Here is a 25,145-nt window from a genome sequence, read left to right as displayed (position 1 = left end):
CAATTGGTGGAATATTAAATTCAAAGACATGTAGCATGTTTTAGAAAGATCATTCCGGCATAGTGTAGAGATGCCTTAGAGAGGGGTAAAACTGCAAGAAGGGAAAATAGAGATAAACTAAGCATAATCCAGAAAGAGAAATTTGAGGCAGTGGTGGTGAAGATGCATTCATTTAGTCATTCTGACATTGTTTTCTGTGTGCCAGCCACAGTGCTAAGCATGGGGCTGTATACAAGAATCACAGAATGAACAAGGAATCCACATAGAGTTATAGATAATTATAAATGGTGATGAAGACTGTGAAGAAAATAAAGGGGCTAGTGAGAGAGTAAACTAAGAGAGGCACGTTAGAAAAGGTGTACTTTTATGAAGAGAAGCAAAGAAACATGAGATTGTCCAAATCAAAATGTTAGATTTTTTGCTTACATGCACGTCCAAAAGTTCAAAATTATTCTCTATTTCCAAACCTTTAAATAAAACTAGACTTAGTAGATGTGACTGTTTTATCCTGTGACTTTGAGTCTTTCTGACCAGACTAACATACCCATCACACATTTGTTCCCCTCCTACTATATAAGTTGAGAAAGCAAGTAAGTATATAAAGAGGTTACTTTATATACTTACTCTTTATTTATATGGACTAACATTCTAGGATTTAACATTTATGATTTTTAGGATTTAAAATTTATGTTTTACTTGTAGCACAATGTTGAATCATGTGCTTTAAAGCTGCTATGTGTGGAGAGCAAACCATTTAGTTAGGAGAATAAGCCTAACTGCATTTTAACAACTCAGCATGGCCTTTCAGTTGTAGTGGATTACATCTTGAGACAGTAATATCATATGCTGCCTACCATGACGGCAATCTGCTCACAAGTAATAAATGCTAATGTAATTTTTTAAACTTCAATTTTTAAGAAATATTTTAAAGTTTGACATAAAAATTTTTCTTCTTAACTATTTTTAGGCCAGCCAGGCCTTCGAGAAGCTATTTCCATGTCCTGTATAACCAATGGAAGTGGTGCAAACAGGAAACCAAGTCACACCAGCTCTGTCTCAGTTGCAAGAAAAGAAACACTTTCATCTGCTGCTAAAAGGTACCCATTTGTAAAGGGGAAAAAACCTAACTTTGCAAAAATTGTGTGAATGTGATAAATCAGTCTTAGTTTTGAAAAATAAATGAAATAGAGCTCTAAGGAATTCAAGTGAGCATGTCCTTTGAATTTTTTAACTGTGAATGTAGGGATTATCTAGGCTATGCTCACTCAGTTTATATTCATCATACCTGTCCAGTTGTGTGAGGAAGACCTTGAAAGAAAGCAATTTTATTTCCTGGTTTTCTTTTGCTTCTTTTTGTTTCTTTTAAGAAGCATTTATTGAAGAGATAACTGTAATATATATCATGAAATTACATAAGTGAATTTTCCATATAGCAAGTGATATATTTGATATAGCATTTTTAGGGGAAAATAGAATCTCTGATATAAATCTACATTTGTGGGAGATTAAATGCCATTATAACTTTTATTCTTTAACCATGACTATAAAATTAAGGCTTAATTCAAAATATTATAGTACTATGTTATGTGTGTTTGTGTCTGCATGTTGGGGGATGGTGAGCAGGAGAGCTATGGAGGGTTCTATATATTCTGTCCATCAATCAGTTAATCTATTGTTCCAATAAAATTGCTTTCAGGATTATTCCCCTTTGTTGTAATTTCTAGCAAATTGTTCCATATCGAGTTTGGAGAGACCATAGAAGATCAACTACATAATCTTACAACTATTTTCTTCAAAGAATGAGTGGAGAGAACCCATAAGTAATAGGATAATGTGTAACAATGTACTGATAGAAAATGCTTACTTCAATAAACTTAAGCCAGTGACTGAAGTATTTGTTACTGTGGATTTGTAGATGTTTAACCAAACAGTTGGCTTTGTAATGGTAAAGAAATAGTAAGATTTCTAGCCCTTTTAATATTACTTCTAAAATTCAATCTGTGAAGTCATTATTACAGAGTCTAGACTTTCCCCTCCAAACGATGCCAAAATTTATTACCTGTGCTTCACCATCAGGAGAAAAGGACAGATTATAAGAAGAAAAACTCATGGTGGAAATTTTAAATAAACTTCCATGTTGCATCCAGTAATAGTTAGGATTCAGCCCATTTTCTTACGTAGCTATTGTACTGTTGCTGTGTAGTGTTTAGTACTACACACAATAGTAATTCAACAGTCTAAGATCAGCTGAGTTTGTTATGTTATGGTGCAGGGGCTCTGTAGTTTGCTTTTAAATAACCCAGAAGGAAAATCTCTTCTAGGTTGTACTAGGCCCACATAAAAGTAGTGGTGTGTGCATTCAGTATAGTTTGAAGACCAACAAGAAAGAAGTAACTTCTAACTCAGTTTTTTTAAATTTCAAGATTAATCTGATTTTGTAAGGTAGAATTGTATTTCTTAGCACATACTTTAAAAAAAAAATTGAACATTAAGTAGGTAGATAGTCAAGGGACAGTCTGAAGTCAGAAATTACCAGAACTGAATCAGATTAAGAAATGTCACTGTCAAAATGATACATTTTTAACTATTATAATGTGATAGTTAAATTGTGCATACTGTGTATAATTGTTAAAAATGTCCTTGAACATACTTTGTTATAGATTATGTACCTTATAGTCAAATTACAAAATGTCCTTTGATTAAGAATTATAGACAGTAGATAGTTTTCTACCTTTTCAGCACTGGAGTTCAAGTCTTTATTCCATCTGCTTTGTAATATTGTCAAAAGTGTAAGTATTCTTATCCAGTGTAATTGGGAATGGCTGGTGGGTTCATTAAGAATCAAAGTGCAGTCTATGGCTATACCACACTGAAGACGCCCAGTCTTATCTGATCTCAGAAGCTAAGCAGGATCGGGTATGGTTAGTACTTGGATAGGAGACTGCCTGGGAATATTGGGTGCCGTAGGCTTTAAAAAGAAAAAGAGGGGCTGGCCTGTGGCTCACTCGGGAGAGTGTGGTGCTGATAAAAAGAAAAAGAGTCAAAGTGCAGAATCATAACAATTTATATGTAAATATCTTAAATATTTTATTTTAACTTAAAATATATTCACATATATTCATTTGTTGATTTTTTTATGAAAGGCCAAGCCTCCTACCCCCTTTCTAAGTATGCATGTCTGATCAAATTCCTTGACTGTCTTTTAATAAATACACTTATAAATAACTTCTTATAATTTTTAGTTTTATTTTTTTAAGGCACAGTAAGAAAATTAAAACTCTGGCAAAACAATATGTGAGAACCCATCTCTCTATGATTTTTTAAATTCTCTCTCCTATACTAAATTTAACAAGTTTTTTTTAGTAACTCATTTTTATAGTCTCTCCAGAGCATTCAATTTAGTTTTCATAGAAATTGCAATTTTTTTCTATGTATATTTTGTGTGTGTGTGTGTGTGTGTGTGTGTGTGTGTGTGTGTGTGTGTGTGTTTAATTAGCTCATAATTAAAATAACTACAACTGGCATAAACAGGTTTGGGAAATTTACTTTAAATTTACTCTTGGTAAATTTAAAACTCAATTGGCAGAAGCAGAAGTATACACATAAGAAACAGGAATTAGAGACTAACCTATTAAACATGAACATTTAGTATGCCTTGGGCATCAATCAGTATGTTTTACACAGACAATGGAAAATGTTACCAATACTCTGATTTGGATAAATTGAGATCAGTTAAGAGAGCTTATATTGTCCCCCAATATCTGCCAAGGTGACGAAATTCATTAGAGGCCCATTTCTGTCCAAAAGGGCAATCTTCATAGAATAAATTGCCTTAGAATTTTTACAAATTCTTCACTGAAGATTTTAATAGCTTCCAGAGTTTTCAAAGAAATATTTTTCCTTATTGAATGAAAGCAGTGTAAATTGTGATAGCTCTATGATTTAGAGTTTTAAATTATATAATAATCACTTTTCTATCGTTTGATTTTTTTTTTGTTTGTTTAAATATGTGTTGTTCCATGTTATACTTTATTTTACAGTGGTACAGAAAAAAAGAAAGAAAAACCACAAGGACAGAAAGAAAAAAAAGAGGACTCTCATTCTAATGATCAAAGTCCACAAATTCGAGCATCACCTTCTCCCCAACCCTCTTCACAGCCTCTCCAAATACACAGACAAACTCCAGAAAGCAAGAATTCTACTCCCACCAAAAGGTTTAAACTGTCCCTGAGTACAGAGCTAGGGAATGGTTGTAATGATACCTAAATTCTGTGACTTGGGAAAAGGTTGGCTCTCCACGGATTCCAAGAGAAAAGCCTGGTGGTTTTTTTCCCTTTCATTGCCATAATCTATATTTTAGCACATTGGGGAATAAAGATTTAAGGTCAAAATTTCTCAGTTAACACTGGGAAAGAGAAAAAAACTGTTAGAAACAATCCGATGAAAGGAAGGCAGAAAAAATAATCTACTCTAAAACCAAAACAATACTGTTATAATAAAATTATAGAATACTTTAAAATTTATATATACCTATGCATAAATGTATAGCCATGGATAGAAAAATGGCAATGTGTAATTATCCTCACCATATTTTTGGCATCATTACAACCTTCAACTTACAAGGGCCCTTTTCAACAAATGGCTCTTCATTGCGGCTACAGCTCAGTTTCAGTTTTGGGTCTTGGGAGGATAAGTTCTTGCTTGCATAGAGAAATGAATCCCTTTCACCTGGTCTTTTCTATGCTAAAGGCTTGCTTGAGGGCTTCTCTCTGTGTTCGTAATCATTAATATTTTAAAGTTATGAGAGGGGGAGAAGGGAGAAACATTCTAACAGTGTGTGTGAGCCTAAATTGGGGATCTAAACCTGCATGCTGGGAGTTCAGTGCTATAGCTGCCTCATAATAAAATACTGAGAACAGCTTAATTAAATTTGCCTGTTTTAGAAACATTGATTCAAGCTTTATGATTAGGTATGGATATATTTTGTCAACCTACTTCTGCTTGGAAATCTTAGAAAACTATTAAATTCATTCCCAGAGAGTTGTTAATTGCCTTGTTTAACTCCTTTACTCATCCAGGCAGAGCCTTTCAACTAATCCTTTCTTCTCTTTTCTGGATTAGCTTTAAGGAAATGTTAATTGCTGCTTTTGTGTTCGATTTAAACTGTCAATTTTATGTCTCTTCTACTCAGGATTTTTCTCTAAGAAATTTATGTGTTTCTTTTAGCATAAGACGACCACCAACAGCTGAAAAGTCACAGAATTCATGGGAAAATTCAGATGATAGTCGTAATAAATTATTGAGAATAGCTTCAACATCAAAATTAATATCAAAAGTTATAAAAAATACAGATAAGTAAGTATTATGCTTTTCTCCATTATATTTGAAAATTAATAATTCTGTAACTGTCATGTTTACATGTACAATTATATATGTCTGGTTTGAATCTTTTTTTAAAAAAATCTATATTATAATTTATATATATATATATACATATTTTATTTTTGGTATATTTTTTCTTTTAAGTCTTCTGAGGAAAGCCATATCTTCCTGTTAATGCTCCCTAAACTCAGATAATAAATCTCAATAATTCCATAAGATTTGAATATTTTTCATAAATTCTTTTTATGCTTTCACTGTTTAGGTGATCTTGTGGGATACTTATTATTTTATAAAACTGTGTATATTAGTATTTGAAACCAGTGACAAACTTTAAAAAATACTGATGCCTGAATTTCACTTTTGGAGATTTATCTAGGGTGTGGCCTAGGTTGAACCTTACATTTTCTTCAGGTGATTTTAATGGTCAGCCATATGAAATTATAAAATAAATGTGTTCTTTGAATTTCTTTTTTAGGCATAAAGATGTCATCATCAACCAAGGTAAATTAAAAATCTTTAAAAATATATATTATTTTGCTTTTTCTACATTAGTTTAATTTTTGTTAATTGATAAGGATATTGACTTATTTTTATTCAGTGTACTTTATTAGTTCATAGTAGTCAAAGAAAAGTGCATTACTGTAGTCATTTAAGAAAATGCCCAATTTTTATTGTAAGATTTGTCATTTTTGTCTCAACCAGCAAAAATGTCAACCCGTGAAAAAAACAGCCAAGGTAAGAATAAGCTACACAGTTGGTCTCCTTCTAGGTTACTTTCTTCTTGTATCTCTTATTTGGCTTTTCATTATCTATACTATCTGACTTAACAAAGGATAAATACCCTCTTAACAAAGGATAAATATGGTAATTTGAACTAGTGAATCCAAAGGTACTTTTTAAAAATCTGTCTTATTTCTGTGAAGTCTGAACATTCAAGGTGAACAGAAAAAATCAATATAGAAAAGAGGTATAAAATACTACAGGAAGTTTTCTCCCTTAAAAAGAAAAAAATATATTTAGAAAAGCCATTTAAAAGATTGATAAATTTTAGCTCAGTTTCCTTTCTTGCTAACTTCGTTGCAAATAATCATTTTCAGTTTCCTTTCTTGCTAACTTCGTTGCAAATAATCATTTCTTGACACTGAGACTGAAAATAGAAGTCTAGCAAATCCATTTTCTCTTACATTTTTTTTTTATATTAATTGTAATTTATGGCTACTTGCTGTTGTTGGCTTGTTCTGACCAAAAAAAAGGACAGCAGGTTTTCTATAAATGTGTATTTCATTTAATTTCAAAGAAGGTAAGTTTTATATATGTTTTACATTCTCTTTAGATTGCCTGCAAGTTTAGTTTGAAGCATGCTGTTCTAAATGAAAGCATGTCTTTTCTGTGCATGCTTTTCGCAGCTTATTTCTATGTGTCATAGTTATCTTTATTTTCTGGGCGATTATTTTGATCAGCTACAATGTGGTTACAATTTTTGTTAGAGATTTAACTTGATTTCTGTGGATTTTTACTTTAATTGGTTCCAATAAGAAAAGAAATACTGAGGCTGGCTGATTTGTTCAGTTGGTTAGAGCACAGCTGTATTAGTCTGTTTCTGTTGCTTATAACAAAATACCTGGAACTGGGTATTTTATAAAGAAGAAAAAATTATTTGCTTATAGTTTGTGAGGCTAGGAAGTACAAAGTCCAGGGAACACAGCTGGTGAACATCATGGTGGTGGTGACAGTGATGGCAGGGTATCACTCTGTGAAAATGGCAGAGCAGAGAGAGAGAAAGACAGACTCTCTTCTTTTTTAAAGCCCTCAGAACCACACACCTGACTACCATTTTAATTCATTCACTTCTGCACAGTCCTACAATCCAATCATCTCTTCGAGGCTCTACCTTTCAATTACCATAACAGGATTTCCCACCTTCTTAACAGAAACAGTAGGAGCCACGTTTCCATTACATAAAACTTGGGGGACACAGTTCAAGCTTCAGTGAGTTTTGGAGGGACACAATTCAATCCACTGCAGTGGCCTTGTAACACCAAGGTTAAGGATTCAAATCGTCATACTGTCAAGCTGCCAAAAAAGAAAGAAAGAAAGAAAAGAAATATTTCTGTAATCTTTTTTGGATCATTTTTTACACAGAAATTCTAAATATAGTAGAGTTGTGCTGACCTTCCTCAGTTAGGTCTTACTTTCTCCCTCCTTTATAATACAGTATAAATTAAGTTATAGTTAAAATACTTTAAGGAAGGGCCGGCCCGGTGGCACACTGCTACAGTGCGCCGCTTGGGAGCGCGGTGGCGCTCCCGCCAAGGGTTCGGATCCCACATACAGACCGGCCGCTCACTGGCTGAGCGAGGTGCGGGTGCAACACCGAGGGTTGCGATCCCATTGCTGGTCCCGGTCCGGTACAGGCGCGACACTGAGGGTTGTGATCCGTTGCCGGTCACGAAAAAAGACAAAAAAAGGAAAAAAAAAAAAAAAAAAAAAACTTTAAGGAAAAACATGAAATTTTATTTTTGAAAACAACTCTTATCATGTTATAAATTAAAACATTTTTTAAAAACAGGCAGTGATACATAGTGGAAAGAGCAGTGAATAGGGAGTTCCTTTGTTTAGTGTTCCGTCCTGGCTCTCTGCATAATAGCCTTATGACCTAGGCCAAATGACAATGTCTCTGAGTAGTTTTCTGATCTGAGAATAATAACCATAAAGCTTACTTCACATGACTGCTGAAGGATGAAATTGTATGTGAAAGTACTTTAAAAATAGAAAACGACGTAACTGTAAAAAGATGCTATTACTATTAGATGTTTTGCCAAAGAGCTCAAATTTTATAAAATCCTTATAGGATAAATGAGAAAGGGGTGCCTGCCTTTTTCTCATGTTGTGGTATGTTTTTTGGAAGGGAAAAGGAATTCAGTATTGGTATATAAGAGTGGTTTGTGTTGACACAATTTTCAAAACCATTCATAAACAGGTAAATGTATTTTAAACGGGGAGGGTTTTGCTACAGAAGCATTACTTAACAGTCTTTTAGCAAGCTAGTGTCTGGGGAGAGGAATGGAATGGAAAGCTGGAAAAGGATACAGAAAAATAAGTTAAAATCTGTAACAGGAATGTTACCTCAAAAAGATTGTCTCAGATGTTGAAACCTGATAACATCAAACATTACTTGCATGAGCCTTATTTTTTGAATTTGAGTCTATTCCTTTGCCACTTCACTCAGCTATATCTTATCTGGAGAATAGACTCTAATCATTAGAGTGAACATGCAAGGACAAGTCTTTGCTTCAGTCTCATGCACGTCAGGCCTGACTGAGATTATGGCAGAGCCTGTAGAAAGAAATAGATGGATTTTAGAAGGTTTAGGAGATAGGTAGGGCATGGAAGGTAAGGACCAGCAGGAATCTATGAAGACTAACTAGTTTGAGCAACTAGGTAAGTGGCATCTACTGAAACAAAGAACTTTTGAGAAGGAGTAGATGTGCGGAAAAGAATAGGAGTTTGGTTTTGGATAATCGCACTAGAGTTGTTTATAAAATTTAACCTATATATAGGAATGTGTAGCAAGCAACATGATATAGATGTTTAAACACATGGATTTTGGAGTCCAGAGACTGGTTTCACCATTGATTTAGCTGTGGTGACTTTTAGCAGTATACTTCACCTCCCTAAGTCTTTGTTTTCTGATCTATAATTGAGACAATAATAAGCCCTTAAAGGGTTATTATGAAAATGAAAAATAATAATAAAATGTTTGAACTCAGTATCTGACACATAGTACCAAATAAATTTTAGTTATTAATATATGAGTCTGGCATCAAAACCTTACATTCAAATACATGTGGTAAGATGAAAAATCAACCATTAAATAAATAAATGATCTTCATTTACTATAAATTGTAGATCTATTTTCAAAGTTTGGTATGCATTTTGCATGGCATATTCATAACACATTTTCTTGTATTTTAGCTGTTAATGCTAATAAGTGTCATTCTGGGATAATCTTTTAAAAATATGATTGATTAATTTCTTTAGCTCTTTTTTGACAATGACAGCTGTGACTTGTTCCAAGCCATCTGCTTTGATTGGGGAAGAAGCCTATTTACATTTGGTACATTTAGGTGAGTGGTAGCAAAGAAAACAACCTAAAAGGCCTGTATCCTTCAGGCACAGCAGAGTAGGAGAGGAGCTGTGAAGCAGCATATTCTGATCAGCACTGAGGCAGAAAGCAAGAAACCATGGTTGAAAGCAATTGGAAGTGGAATGAGATGTACAGAAGGCAACCTTTGAGGCTAGGTGTGGGAGGAAGGAAAAGTTATGCCACTACAAGATGCTTTTACTGACCTAGATCTTTATTCCCTGAACCCTAAACCCCTTTTCATCACTCTTCTTAGATCTGCTGGGTTCTGCTCCAGTTGCAGTAGAGATAAAAGTCCTAGCACCACAACTTAAAATTTGAATAAGCTTTCCTGTACGACTATTTATTGTTAGATGTAGCAGTTAGGTTCTGGTACAGTGCTATTCAATTGGTAAGTTATTGATTTTTTTAAAAAGTTTTTTGAGCTAACTTGAGGGACTATGAGGTTGTCTTCAAAAAGTTCACGGAAAGGGCCAACCCGTGGCTAACTTGGGAGAGTGTGGTGTTGATAACACCAAGGCCGTGGGTTTGGATCCTTATATAGGAATGGCTGGTTAGCTCACTTGGGAGAGCCTGCTGACAACACCAAGTCAAGGGTTAAGATCCCCTTACCAGTCATCTTTTTTTTTTTTTAAAGTTCATGGAAAGATTGGGCCGGCCCGGTGGCGCACTGCTACAGTGCGCCGCTTGGAAAGTGCGGTGGCGCTCCCGCCGAGGGTTCGGATCCCACATACAGACCGGCTGCTCACTGGCTGAGCGAGGTGCGGGAGCAACACCGAGGGTTGCGATCCCGTTGCCGGTCCCGGTCCGGTACAGGCGCGACACTGAGGGTTGCAATCTGTAGCCGGTCACGAAAAAAGACAAAAAGGAAAATAAATAAATAAATAAAAATAAAGTTCATGGAAAGATTAATATCATCTTTTAATTCCATTTTCCCATGAACTTTTTGAAGTCTCTTGTATAAGCACCTATTATAAAATTACCTATTGGGGAAAGTAGATAACAATCTGACAAGTTTTGTAATAAACAAAATGAGTACAGCTTATAAGCTCATCCTGATAATATTTAACAAGGATATTACGTTTTTTTAAATATGGGAAATAAATGTCACATGTCTTCATTATTTCTAGAGTAGAACCTGAATGCCCTCAAATTATTGCATATTACTGTTTTTTCAAACTTGAATAATCTTAAACCATTTTTCTCTTGTAGCATCTCAAACTAGTGCTGTTTAGAATCAGTACACAATTAATTGTCTGGTCATGTTGAGAACCTGAATTGAATGACACAGATTTCTACTGGGAAGAAATCTGTTTGAGGAAAAGGAAACTTATCAATTACCAAATTCCATTCTTCCTTCCTCTTTAGGGCTGCCTCACCACTCTAAGATTAGATTCATTCTTGCTTAACTTTCAAGTCAATGCAGTAATATTCTAACTGTGTATTAAGATGGAAGAATAGTTTTAATATCTTAGAAGTTTGAGAATTGACTATTTCTTACTAGCTACCTGTCTAAAAATGGCTTCAATGAAAAATATATTGAAAGTTATTTTGAAATACATACTGTCTAAAATCCCTTGGTAATTTGTTGTAATCAAATGGTTGTTCAAATACTTTTAAAACAAATAATGTAAACTCATTTATAAAATCTGGGGGAGGGGGCTGAATAATCTTGTCATTTTAACAGCTATTACAGTTCTGATATGTTTCTTTATTGTTTATCAGATACACATTTTAAGTATTCATTCATTGTATTGAATGCTTATTTTGTCAGGCCTTGTCCTAGGCACTCAGGGTTACAGCACTTACAATGTCTGAACTGTGTGGAACTTATATTCTGTGTAAACAAAACAGACAATAAATACTTAATATGTCAGGAGGTGATACATATTGGAAAAGATAAAGGAAAGTAGAAAATTACTAGTTTATATCAAGTGGTTAGGGAAGACATTTTCCGATATGGGGACATTTGAGTCACCTGCAGGAAGTAAGTGAAATATGTAGATATCTGGAGAAAAGAGTTCATGAACAGAGGAAGCTGAAAGTACATACACCTTGAGGCAGGAACTTTCTTGCTATGTTAAAGAATAGCAAGGAGGCCATTGATCATAGGGTACGTACAATTTTTTATTTGTTAGCCATTACATTTATAAAATATAGATTAATTCTAAGCAACAGAAGCTTCATTAGGCAATTCACATAGGAAAGGGAAGCAAAGTGGTATAGTGGAAAGAACGTAAGAGTAGTAAACATGAGACCTAGTTAGAAGGCGAAATGACCTATATCACAGAAGATTAAAGAATCAGAGTCCTGCAATGACTAGTTATGAGTGTAGGTTGGGAGAAGCTCAAAATTCTATTTACTGAAGGAAATCTTGAAAAAAAAAATTGGAACATTGTTTATCTGATAATAAATTTTCCCTATGACCCTGAGACCTTGGGCCTCAGTTTCCTCACATATAGTTAAGCTTAGATTAGGTAACACTGAGGTCTTTTCAATAACTTTTTGAAAGCTCTTTCATGCAGCAAACAGAAAATGAAGGAAAGCCTCCCCCAACTCCACAATACATTCACTAATTTGCTTATAAACTACCTGTTAACGAACTTGAATGCAGGTGCTTTCATTCAGTGCCTTGCATTACATTTTCTGACCTATTGGCTCCAGGTGTGTTCAGTCCTAAAACCTATTCACACTTGTGTAAATTGAGCATTGTATCTGAAAGAATAGCTAAAATTTACTTATAAGGATACATAATAGCAGTGTTTTGCTAACACTACATATTGAGCCACCTATTGAGAGAGAATATATTGTCACCTACTGAGGGTGTGCAGTTTGACACAAACTAGAAGGGCAAAAAGCCATTAATTGAACTACAGATAGATTCTTTCCTTGTTAGGGAGATAGTATGCAAAATTTTGCAATTCCAGAATTTAGGAAGAAGGGTGCTAGCTTTAAGTCTATTTAGTGTGAATAGGCAGGAAGGACAGAAAAAAAAAAATACTGCATTTTCAAAGGAGATTCCTACTTAGTTCTAAAATTTAGATACTGGTCCATTTTAATAGGCTGTATAAACATGACTTGGATACCTAGGTCTGGCTTTGTCCAGATATTCTCTATATTTTAAAAGGAGATCAAAAAAGGGGACCTTTTCTCTGTTGGAGATTTTTTTTAAAGCTCTGTGAAGCAAAGAGTTAATTTTTTGATGTTGTGGTTGGTAGCAGTCCTCAGATTAAAATATGCTTAAAGGCTATCCTTTTTTTTTGTTTTTTTTTTAAGTAGAAACTATCTCAGCTTCTAAGAATATGTGTTCTTGACATCCTTTTTCCTTATTTCAGCTGAGAAAAAAGCCCCAACTGCCTACTTTGGACATGGAGAATATGACTTTTCATGAGAGAACATTCTAGTCTTGTGCATATTTATTATACTGTGACTAAAGCCTTTTCACTCCTACTGTATTTCTGCAGTGATAGGCATACATTTTTTTAAAAAAAATCTGTACTAGAAAATGTAATTAACCAGAAAATTTCCATTCTTTAAGCATGCCAATTAACTGAGATATTTACCATAGTTAGAAATTTGGCCTGTCCAGAAATGGCAGTTAGACTCCATGTTGAATTGCTAATTCTATCAGTTGTTATTGTTTTCCAGAAGCACTTTGCAAAGAATCCTGAAATTTGTGATTAGGCTTAGGAAAGAGGTGTGATTGATCAGTGGCATATACCAAGATTGCAAGGAAAGGGGCTGGCCAGTTACCTCACTTGGGAGAGCGTGGTGCTGACAACACCAAGTCAAGAGTTAAGATCCCCTTACCAGTCATCTTAAAAAAAAAAAAAAGAAAAGGCAAGGAAAAGGCATAGTAAATCACTTGCCACGTCCCTGAACTGTACTCAAAATTTATTCTCCAGGGAACAGCTTCACTAAAAATATTCTATTGATTATTTCCTTTAATAATGCTTTTTAAACTTTTTAAAGACTGTGAAATATTTTATCTTTCTAAAAATGTATGCAAATAATATAGTGAGCATCCATGTACTGACCACCCAGATTTACCAGATTTTCACATTTTGCTTTGAGCACTTTTTTTTTTTTTTTAAGAGAAATAAAACATTAGAGTTGAAGCCTCTCATTAGTTCTATTCAATCAGAATTTCATATACAGGTTTTTATTGTTCCCCTGTGGTTTCCTTCCTACTGTAGTTAGTTGAGAAAGCAGAGATGGGGGGAATAAATGTTTTGATAACTGAAGTTTTTTAGGTTTTTTTTTTTTTTCCTTTTTGTCTTTTTTCGTGTCCGGCAACGGATCGCAACCCTCAGTGTTGCACCCGCACCTCGCTCAGCCAGTGAGCGGCCGGTCTGTATGTGGGATCCGAACCCTCGGCGGGAGCGCCTCCACACTCCCAAGCGGCGCACTGTAGCAGTGCGCCACCGGGCTGGCCCTTGGTTTTTATAATTTATTTATTTAAATTAAGTCCAGCTTAGTATACTCAGATGAAATGAAAAGTTTTTCATTTATTTATTGCTTAAATTAATTTTATTAAGGATATAAGTGAGTTATTTGAGGGAGTTTTAAAAATAGAATCCTACTTTGCCTACAGAAAAGTTTTCAGCAATATATAGCAAGTCTTTTAGAAGTTATGTGTCTGATATTGTTGGAATATACTTCCTTCACATCTTTTTCCAAAGAAAGCCTTTTTCAGGCAGCAAAAATCTAAAATGCTTAAGTTGGCTTAAGCTAACTTATGTCTGATATTTTGAAGTAATTTTATGACAATCAGAGTTATGAACAGAACAGTGAAGAGAAATCTGATTAAAGGAGATTTAGATCCAAGTAACTAAGTTGGCTTATTACTGTAATTAGTATAAATGTTAATTAGCAGATGCATAAGACTTGGTTATGTCTTTATGTCTGATGTAAGCTCCTAAAGGGTTAGACTCATGTCTTTTATATCCTCCTCATACACACACGTACATACCCCACACACAGTGTAATTAATAATTCTGTAAAATTTACCAGCCAATAAAACTGTCTATAGTACAAAGAAAATTAAGGTAGCATTTTAGTACTTGGTCAAATTTTCACAACCAGGTTTTGTCCTAGCTAGTAAAACTAACTGCATAATATATGGCAAGCATCATAACTAGAAAATTTTAAAATCTGTAAAATAATAGAGGTTATATTCTTCTAAATTCCCTTTTTAAAAAAAAATTTGGGAATCTACATATTATGATCTAACTATTTTGACAGCTGGACTATTAAAAAGAGGTGGAATTTAGATTTTTTGATAGTACAAATGAAGTTTCTTGTTCAAAGTCCAAACATCCTTACACATTACATTGTTTCATTGGAATTTTAAAATATTGTATTATCACTACAAAATAACTGTCATTAACTGGGACTTGAAATCTCATTTGGAAAAAAAAAATCTTGAAAAAGAAAAAGATTGTAGCCTTCCAAAGATGGTATTTGTCACTTTTTACTATAAAATTGTATATACCGTTTCTAGCATCTTGGTTATCCTTCTGTTCTTTAACTCTGGTTTTGGGGACTAGAACTTGTGGTATCAGAAAAAAGGCTCGAACTAGTTACAGATTCTTTAATGTTCCACTTGTTTGTTGGCAGATGTTTAGGCAGCGTCACACTCTGCTATGTTTTAGTTAAATATAAAACTCAAATTCCAGTTATTGGAGGGGAGAGTGTTTAGTTCTAATGTTTGTAAAATACTATTAAAAATGGATTCCTAATGGGGAAACTTTTGGGAGAAAGATGCTTTAAAATTGTAAGCATTCTAGAAGTTTGTAAGGCTTCCTGCAGGTCGTACCCATTACACAAATAATTACAATCATAGTCAAAACCCCAGAGGCTCTGCAATTGCCTGTGAAAGGCCTTTAAAACAAAAACAAAAAAAACCCGCAAAATCCAGAAATCAAGCTGTGAAAAAGGCACCGGAGGGAACTGTTCTTGGAGTAGAATATGCCCAGTACTGTCTTCCTTCTCCACTCTGCCTGAATGTTTCCTTTCACTTTGTTTCAATCTGTGAAAGATTAATATATTTTGATAAGAATCTTTCAAATATACAAATATCTTTAATAACCAGTTATTTATACATGAATATGCCATTTCAACAGAACAGCTGAAATAACCGTCCCAAAAGGATGGGAGTTTTTTTTTTTGTTTTGTTTTGTTTTTCCTTTTTGTCTTTTTTACCGACCGGTAACGGGATCGCAACCGTCGGTGTTGCGCCCGCACCGCGCTCAGCCAGTGAGCGGGAACCGGTCTCCACATGGGATCCGAACCCTCGGCAGGAGCGCCTCTGCGCTCCCAAGCGGTGCACTCTCCAGTGCGCCACCGGGCCGGCCCAGGATGGGAGTTTTGATTAAGGAATATAACGATCATTTTGCAATTTGGGACACTTTCAGGGATTGGACAGCTTAAGGCAGATGCTAAAGTGGAAGAGCAAATCCCAAGGAAACTGAAGGGGAATTGTTAGGAGGTATGGGGAAAGGACACAGAAAGGAAAATGCCACATCGTGTATTTCAAATTTTTGCCTAACGTTCACTTGTCCCAAAGATTACAGATGAGAAACATCTTCTTCTACTCTGCTCCCTGATTTCCAGCTGTTAGGATCCAAAGCTCAAGCTAGTACCATTTGGATTATAAGTAAGCTATATTGTCAGGTCATTGGACTTCTGTGGACTAGCTTAAGGACCTCACCACTGAACAGCACTGTCCAATAGAAATTCAATGTATAAAACATATGTAATTTAAACTTTCCTAGTAACCAAGTTTTAAAAAGTAAGAAGATACGAGTGAGATTAAGTTTAATAATATATTTAATGCAGTACAGCCAAAATATCATTTCAATATATGATTGATGTAAAAATTAATAAGATATTTTAATTTTCTTATGCCAAGTCTTTAAAATCTGGTGTATATTTTACACTTCAAGCATATCTCAATTCGTACAGCCAAAATATCATTTCAATATATGATTGATGTAAAAATTAATAAGATATTTTAATTTTTTTATGCCAAGTCTTTAAAATCTGGTGTATATTTTACACTTCAAGCATATCTCAATTCAGACTAGCCACATTCCAAGTGCTCAGTAACCAATGGCTATCATTTTGGACAGTGTAGGTCTAGAACATAGTTTTAGAGTGAAAATATTTCTAAAGTTGTAAATAATAGACAAAATTTTGGAACACAGTTTAAAAATTAGTTTAAACTCTGAGCCTTGCTTTTTTCCCCCTTCTGTAAAAGCAGGTTGTACTAGGTGAGCTCTAAGATTTCTTTCAGTTCCAACATTATATGTATCTAGAGAAATGAACTAATAGCTTTTATCAACAGTATCCTACAGAATTTCTTCTTGTATAATTAAACTACTCACTGATCAGATTCAATTAAGAATATTTATTTCGTTTGAGCATAAATGCTAAAGCCACATTTCAAACTAAGGTCTGTATTGTGAAGCTATGTTCTCTCCACTCCCTCTCAGTCCCAGGAATTTTCGTGGTGTCAAGATAGCAGATAAAATGTTGAGACTAATTACATTTTATAAGCAGCAACTTCATTATTGAATAGCGATAGGCCAATACTGTATTTACTATCATAAGGTACATAATTTAATAATTTCTTTTCCTCACATTCTTTGTCTGGACCACTAGACTTCATATTGATGTCACTGATCTCATAGTGTGTTTTGACCAGTTTCATAGCTCACCTCTTTCTCTTGACTTTCCTGGTAGTTTACAATGGGGACAGAAAGTAGCATTGGGGTAATACAAACATACTAACTGTAAATCCTTTGATTGTAAGATCAAGAAGCCTGAGAGAAAATTTGCAGTGAGAATTTAACAGTGACTGGGGAGAAAAGGGGCTCTTCCTCATCTACATGTTTTACCTAATTCTCAAGGTAAAGACTGTTTTTTTTAAAAGAAGAGGTTGCAGACTGGTGACCTGTGTGCTGTATGCAGGCCAAAGGTGTGTTTTCACCAGGTGTTTTCCCTTTTTGGCAAAGGAGTAAACATTTAAAAATTGATATTTTACAATAAATTATAGATTTCCTATTTCTCTTGAAAAATGAGAAGGTCTGTTAACACTCGGCTCATATCCTTCATGGAACTGTCTAGCTGCTGCCTCCCTGAGTTGGTGAATGGGGTATGTCAGTGCCCCCACCCCCAGTCATCCTGTACTCTCCCATTTCTCTCATTTGCATTTCCTGCCTGGCCCTGTAGACACAGTCATGTGTCGTTTAACAACAGGGATATGTTCTGGGAAAGGCATCAGGCAATTTTGTCATTGTGAACATCATAGAGCGTATTTACACAAACCTAGGTAGTATAGCCTACTACACACGTAAGCTATCTGGTATAGTCACCATCATATACGTGGTCTGTCATTGATCAAACGTCATTATGTGGTGTGTGACTGTATTTGAATTTATGACCCCTGTTTTAAAGTGTACATAATAGACTCAGCAAAATTCTAGCTTATTTGCCTGCATTTGCTGTTCTATGGACAGTCACTTTGAAGCTTATGAAGAGACATTATGGTGTATTAAATCATGTAAGCAATTGCTAGACAGTATTTAGAATGGCCACAGATCCTTCTCCAAGGGAAGGGAATAAATATTTGTCAAGGACTTCATATTATGCTTTATAGTGTAATGTCTTATTTAATCAGTTAATCAGTCATAATTCTGAGCAGCAAGTAGTAGTATCATTTTATGTATTAGGAAATGAGGCCAAAGTCTCACAGTTAATAAGGGGTAAAGCCGGGATTCATATCCCACTCTTTCCCAAAGCTCATGTTCTTTCCACTACGATGTATTGCCTCCCTTTCAGTTCCAATAATTGTTTGAAATTCTTAGATTATATGTTTGGTCTCCAGCACATATGAGGGTAGTTCAGAAGTTTTGTGGAAAAATAGAATTGGAAGAAACACGAATCTTTTCATGAGCTTTTTGAAGACTTCTTGTATACTACCAGTTTCCAGGCCAGAAAAGCATTTTCATCCTAACATGCATTGCTGTTTTTATTTCATATTAGGAAAGTTGGCAAGCACTAGATAGTTCCTTTGCTTTCCCACTTAGTTGCTTGTGCTACTTGATGGTTGATAATAGAATCAATACGGTATTCTGAGGTGTCTCTGTTAGCAAAAGAGAGCATTTTTTTCTTTGATACTATTGCTAACCTTTTCTCTCTCCTGGACATACATTCCCTTCCAAATGGCAATAGAAGCCATCTATTAAATGTTTTATTTTTCATTCAGAAAGCATTTATGATACATACGTCTGATCAAAGATCCTGGGAGAAATTCTAAAGGACAGGATATCTGCCTTCAAAAATTTATACTTAAAAAAAAAAAAACTAGAGGGAAATTATGTAACAAATCAATACCTCTAAGAGAGTAAACTACACCAAAAAAAGAAAAAGAACAAGGGGATACAAATAAGGGTGATTGCAGAAGGGAGTAGTCACAGCTGGCAATTACTTAGTTGTCATCAAAGTCTGGCTATGCTAAAAATCATCAGGAAGCAAAGCCCACTCTTACTTTCAGAAGTAATAAAGACATACATCATGTGATGTTAAAACCATAGCGTGGGAGGTCTTAGCCTGTTCTTAGATGAAATCCTGAGGCCAAAAACACTGTGAGTAATAATAATAAAAATAACTTGAACTTCTCACCCAAAACAAACACAACTTTTTAATCTGACTCTAAAAAAATACTTGTGGACATTTAGCAAGTAATTTATCTTTTTTTCCTCTTCATGGTTTGCATTATATAAGTTATGGAATTAGTATGTACTCTTCTCTTTAGGTAGTTTAGATCATTATTAGAGATCCTAAATTTATATCAGCCTCCAGTTGATGGTCACATTTTCTGTCTTGTTCTAGTGCTATTTTCATATCATGCCAGACACGTTGGCAAGTGGTAGACATTTCCTATGCTTTTGTACTCTGACCCTTTCTTTTTCCTTCTCAGTTATTTTTTAACCGTTTCACAGTCACTGACAATATTTATTAAATCTAGAGATGAGTGGGATTGTTTTATTTTTTTTTGAAGGCATAAAAAACAGTCCTGTTTAGTGAAATAGTTTCCTTTTGTATAAGTTATGTAATAATTTGATTCCAGACTCGTCTTTTTTAACATTCTTAATTTTAGACTATTGCAGAGCTCATAAACAACTATTGGTTTATACAAATAAATAGTTGATTTTTTTTTTGGCAGAAGAATAAACTTTATTGAACCCCTCAACCCTAGTGGGGTTTTTTGTTTTGGGGGGGCAGAAGAATAAACGTTATTGTATATAAATAAATAAATGTTTTAGGACCTATACTGCTAATGAGAAAAGTGTTTTCTAGCACTGTCATGAAAATATTGGTGTATTGTAATTGAATTAAGTTGTTTAGACCAAGGCTGATTGTAGACACAATTACGAACTGAGAGAAATTGGTCTTCTTTACCAGCCAGCTGTTTGCATGCTGCGTAGCATAGTTTTTAGTCCCTTTCCCCATCCTAACTTATGAAGGTGTTTGTTGAATTAAGTTGTTTAGACCAAGGCTGATTGTAGACACAATTACGAACTGAGAGAAATTGGTCCTCTTTACCAGCCAGCTGTTTGCATGCTGCGTAGCATAGTTTTTAGTCCCTTTCCCCATCCTAACTTATGAAGGTGTTTGTCTCCTCTCCTTGCGGTATATTCTGAGGTCATGTTTTTGTTTTTTATTATAAGAACACTTTTTTTTTTTTTTTAAAAAGATGACCGGTAAGGGGATCTCAACCCTTGGCTTGGTGTTGTCAGCACCATGCTCAGCCAGTGAGCAAACCGGCCATCCCTATATAGGATCCGAACCCGTGGCCTTGGTGTTATCAGCACCGCACTCTACCGAGTGAGCCACAGGCCGGCCCTTATTGTAAGAACACTTAATATGAGATCTACTTTCTTAAGAAGATAATTTTTTAAGTGTACAATGCATTATTGTTGACTGTAAGTAAAATGTTGTATAGCAGATCTCTGAAGTTTATTCATCTTTCTTGACTGAAACTTTGTGCCCATTGATTAGTAACTCCTCATTTCCCACTCCTCCCAGCCCCTGATAACCACCATTCCACTCTGATTTTATGAATTTGACAGTTTTATATACCTCATATATATGGAATCATGCAGTATTTGTCTTTCTGTGACTGGCTTATTTTACTTAGCATAATGTCCTCAAGGTTCACCTATACTGCTTTTTAAAGGCTGAATTGTATTCCATTGTATGTATATACCACATTTTCTTTATCCACTCATCTGTTGATGGACATTTCAGTTGTTTCCACATCTTGGCTGTTGTGAATAGTGCTGTTGTGAACATGAGATTGCTAATATCGCTGCAAGATCCCGCTTTCAGTTCTTTCAGAAAATACCCAGTAACGGGATTGCTAGATCATATGGTAGTTTTATTTTTAATTTTTTGAGGACCCTCCATCCTGTTTTCCATAGCAGCTGTAGCATTTTGCATTTTGTATTTCCACCAGCAGTGTGTAAGGGTACCAATTTCTCTACATTCTCATCAACACTTGTCATCTTTTGGTTTTTTGTTAATAGCCATCGTGGCAGCTGTGAGGTGATATCTCATTGTTTTCTTGATTTGCATTTCTGTGATTATTAGTGATATTGAACATTTTTCCATGTCCTTTTCGGCTATTTTATGTCTTTTTTGGAGAAATGTCTAAGTCCTTAGCCCATTTTCTTAATCAGTTTTCATATGATGGAGTTGTGGGAGTTCCTTGTATATTATGGAGATTAACCCCTCAGTAGATATGAGAGTACTTCAGAAAGTTTGGGGAAAAATAATAGAATTAAAAGATAATACAAATCTTTCCACAAACTTTTTGAAGTACCCTCATATAGTTTGCATATATTTTCTCCTATTCTGTAGGTTGCCTTTCCACTCTGTTGATTGTTTCCTTTGCTGTGCAGAAGCTTTTTAGTTTGTGAGGTCATGTTTTTTTATGTCATTAAACATTAGTAGGTTGACCAAGTGGTGTGGTGGATATGGTTGTTGTCTATTCAAATAATCTCTCTCTTTTTAACTGTTACGGAAATTTCCATCATAAAATTATTTCCTGTTGCATTTTTCTACCTCAGCTTTCCTGGCCTTCTAGTAGAATGTGTCAACTTAGGTAAATTATATTTTAATTATGAAAATAGTTATTCCCAAAGAAATGGCCAATGGTTTTTTTCCTACAGTGTTTTGGAGTAGGTCTTTATATTATCACTTTGTTTTCTATATGCCATGTAATGTATAACAAAAACAATTATAATGAGAATAAAACTTTGAAGTAACTATTTTTATCTTGTTTTTATTCTATCACAGTAATTTACTGTTCTATGATTATACAGATAATACACATGACTTAATTTTTTTCTTGTGTTTCAACAGAAGGAGAATATATTAAAATGTTTATGCGAGGTCGGCCAATTACAATGTTCATTCCATCTGATGTTGACAACTATGATGACATCAGAACAGAACTGCCTCCTGAGAAGCTCAAACTGGAGTGGGCGTATCCTTCTCTACTATGACAGCAAATTTGTTTGCTTTGTCTCTAGTTTAAGAAAAATTAGTTTACCTGGTCTTTATCTGTCTTTATACCAAAACAGTAAATATAATAAAAATAACAACCACTCAAGAAATTAAAAAGGAGACATCATCTCTAATCCTTTTACATATTATATATGTTTTGCTGTTAGTAATTTAAAGCCATCAAAATTAATACTGTATATTTGGAAAGGGCAAGCAGTGTTCCATGAACAACATGGCAGGTACTTGTGGTAGAAAAGGCACTAGACTGAAATTGGAAGACTGGTGTTTGAGTTTGGACTGTCCACTTACCCCTTGTGAACCTTAACTCTCTGTACTTATTAAAGGGATTAATAACCCCTACCTCACAGGACTGTTGTAAGAATTAAATAAGAAAACATCAGTTAAGCATTTTGTAACCTGTGAAACGATGTAGGATGTGAATTATTTTATTAAGAGCTCAAATTAACAAGGTTGATTCCAATTCCAGAATTAACTTCTCAGCCAGACTTTTTAAAAAAAAATTATTTAAAAGAGAGTTCTGGTGATTTCACCTAGAAATTCTCACTTCTCTTAGACTCTCTAAGAAACTCAGTGAAGCAGAAAGGAACTAATAGTTTGAACTCTGCTATCTGCGCCATTCACCTACACCCCCTCCCTACCCTTCTTGAATTATTTCCACCTTTAGGCAAAAATCAGCTTAAGAAAACTCGTCAATCCTGTAATTCTGTACAACATCTTTTTAACGAATATTCTGTATACTAAACTGTGCTTGGCTATCCCTAATTCATCATTTAGGTCCAGCATAAATGTCACTTTCTCAGATAAGCCTTCTTTTGCTTTCTCCCTTCTCTTTCTCTCTCTCTCTCCATCTAAATTAGGTTCTCCATTTATGCTTCCTTCTGGCGTCCTGTTATTTTTTTCTCCCACAATTTGTAATGATATATTTGGTGATTATTTCTGTCATCTTTGCCAGAGCATAAGTTCCAGGGACACAGGCCCTACATTTGCTTTGTTCAGAACAGTATGCTCAGCACTGTGCCTGTAATTATTAGGAACTCAATGTACATTTGTCAGGTGAATGAGGAAACCAGATTTAAACACATTAAGAGACTCAGGGTTGCAAAAGGGATAATATCAAGACAAGTTTTCTAGTTATAGTCTAGTCCTTTTTTCTTTATACCATGAAGAGTTAATTTAACATCTTGAAAATTATATTTATTAAAAACCTTGACTCTCTTTCTTTTAAGATATGGTTATCGAGGAAAAGACTGTCGAGCAAATATTTACCTTCTTCCTACTGGGGAAATAGTTTATTTCATTGCATCAGTAGTAGTACTATTTAATTATGAGGAGAGAACTCAGCGACACTACCTGGGTCACACTGACTGTGTAAAATGGTTGGTATCCTTTAACATTGGTTCATTTTGTTCATCCGTGCCCTCATTTTGTATTTTTTAAATTTGAGTTTTATTGAAAATGATTTCTTGTGGAGAACTCAGAATGTAGAGATATTATAGGCATTCTGTAGATTATATTTTATAAAGAAAAAAGGACTCACAGTCCTCCAAAACATTTGGTGTGGTGTCAGCAGCAATAAAATATACCTCGCTGCCCCCCATAAATCTTGATTGGAACCTCTTCTGCTTTCTCAGGTCCCTTATAGACCTCTTCTTCTGGTCTGTAGTATAAAATACCTGTGGGGCAGACTAGACTTTTATAGGTTTCTGAGAGTGATTATTGGTTACTCTGTATGTATAGAGGATTTGTCCTATGCAGATATATTTTGGATTTCAGCCTTTTCTATTTGGGAGAAAGAAATCTTGGCTGAGTAAGGATCATAAGTATTCCATAGGATGTCGAACTGTAAAAATGTGACAACTCCTTTCAAATGTGTATGCATATTTTTAAGTTACTTAATAAATTTTGCTACTCCTTATTTAAATTCAATCACTTATTGCTTAAGTCCATTTTCCCATATTTAAAAGCTGCTCCTCTTTATGTCTATAGTATTCTGGCAACTATACCTATCTAGAAAAAATTTACTCCAATATGTGAATATTAGAATATTATATAGATATTGTTGAACTTTAAGAGATGATTAAAATATTGCCTTTTATGCTTGCAGAATAATATATGCTCAAAATTATTTATTACAGGATTGTTTGTGGTAGTAAAGATTAGAAAAAGCCTAAATATCTTTCATTTGGGAACTAGTGAGGTTGTGGTGCACACCATGCATCTATAAAGAAAGAATGAGAAAGTGCTTTAGGTATTAATATGGAAAGATCCCTAAGATATACTTCTAAGTGCAAATATTAAAGTGCAGGAGGATGTGCACAGTGTTCTACCATTTGTGTAAGAAAGAGGTAGACAATAAATGTTTATCTTGGTTTCCATACAAGTAAAAATTTCCTAGAGTTATTAATAAAAAGAAAGTAATTGCAGTAATTACCTGATAGGGCTTACAGGGGTAAGGATAGAGGTGAGGTGGATGAGATCTTAGCAGATAGCGCAGATAGGAAAGAGACTTTTCTCAGTATGTCTTTTATAGCTTTTGATATTTGAACCATGAAAATGTTACCCAACCCAGAAATTTTAATTTAAAAAATTTGTTTAAAAAGAGAAATCTGAATTAAATATGGCAAAATGTTAATGTTAGACTTCTAGTTACTTTAAATGTAATTGACCTCAATATAAGACAAAAGCCATTAAAGCTGTTGAAAAATTCTAGCCTTCTTAGTAATCAAAGAAATTAAAATAAGAAACCGTTTATACCAATCATATTATCAAAGCATTTTAAAAGATATAATTCTTAACATGGGAAAATTATAGTGAAACTTTCTGAACATTTTTATTTCTTAAGACAATTTAAATTGATACTACTTTTCTGAAAATTAATGAACAATATGTACCAAGAAGCAAAAAATTTTGTATTCTCAGTTGAGCTTACCCCTTGTTTGCAAGACATAGAAAGATTCTAATCTATGGACATGAAGACAGCTTTTAAAAATTTCGCTAATCACTTGTATGTGTGCCGTGAGAA

The 25,145-nt window shown here is 34.5% G+C and overlaps 1 protein-coding gene across 1 annotated transcript in view; it reads left to right on the top strand.

Annotated features, from left to right (window-relative positions):
- Positions 1-25,145, top strand: part of EML4 (echinoderm microtubule associated protein like 4) — an 86,481-nt gene that overhangs the window by 11,140 nt on the left and 50,196 nt on the right. Inside the window, exons 3-8 of the mRNA XM_008569561.1 lie at positions 968-1,097; positions 5,227-5,355; positions 5,858-5,883; positions 6,085-6,117; positions 21,959-22,082; positions 23,350-23,505. Coding sequence (XP_008567783.1) covers positions 968-1,097; positions 5,227-5,355; positions 5,858-5,883; positions 6,085-6,117; positions 21,959-22,082; positions 23,350-23,505 — 598 coding nt within the window. The remainder of the gene's footprint in view (positions 1-967; positions 1,098-5,226; positions 5,356-5,857; positions 5,884-6,084; positions 6,118-21,958; positions 22,083-23,349; positions 23,506-25,145) is intronic.

The sequence above is a fragment of the Galeopterus variegatus genome, unplaced genomic scaffold, assembly GCF_000696425.1.
Source record: "Galeopterus variegatus unplaced genomic scaffold, G_variegatus-3.0.2 Scaffold511, whole genome shotgun sequence".
NCBI classification, from domain to species: domain Eukaryota; kingdom Metazoa; phylum Chordata; class Mammalia; order Dermoptera; family Cynocephalidae; genus Galeopterus; species Galeopterus variegatus.
Note: the sequence above shows the minus strand (reverse complement) of the source record. Positions and strands in the feature narration are given on the sequence as shown.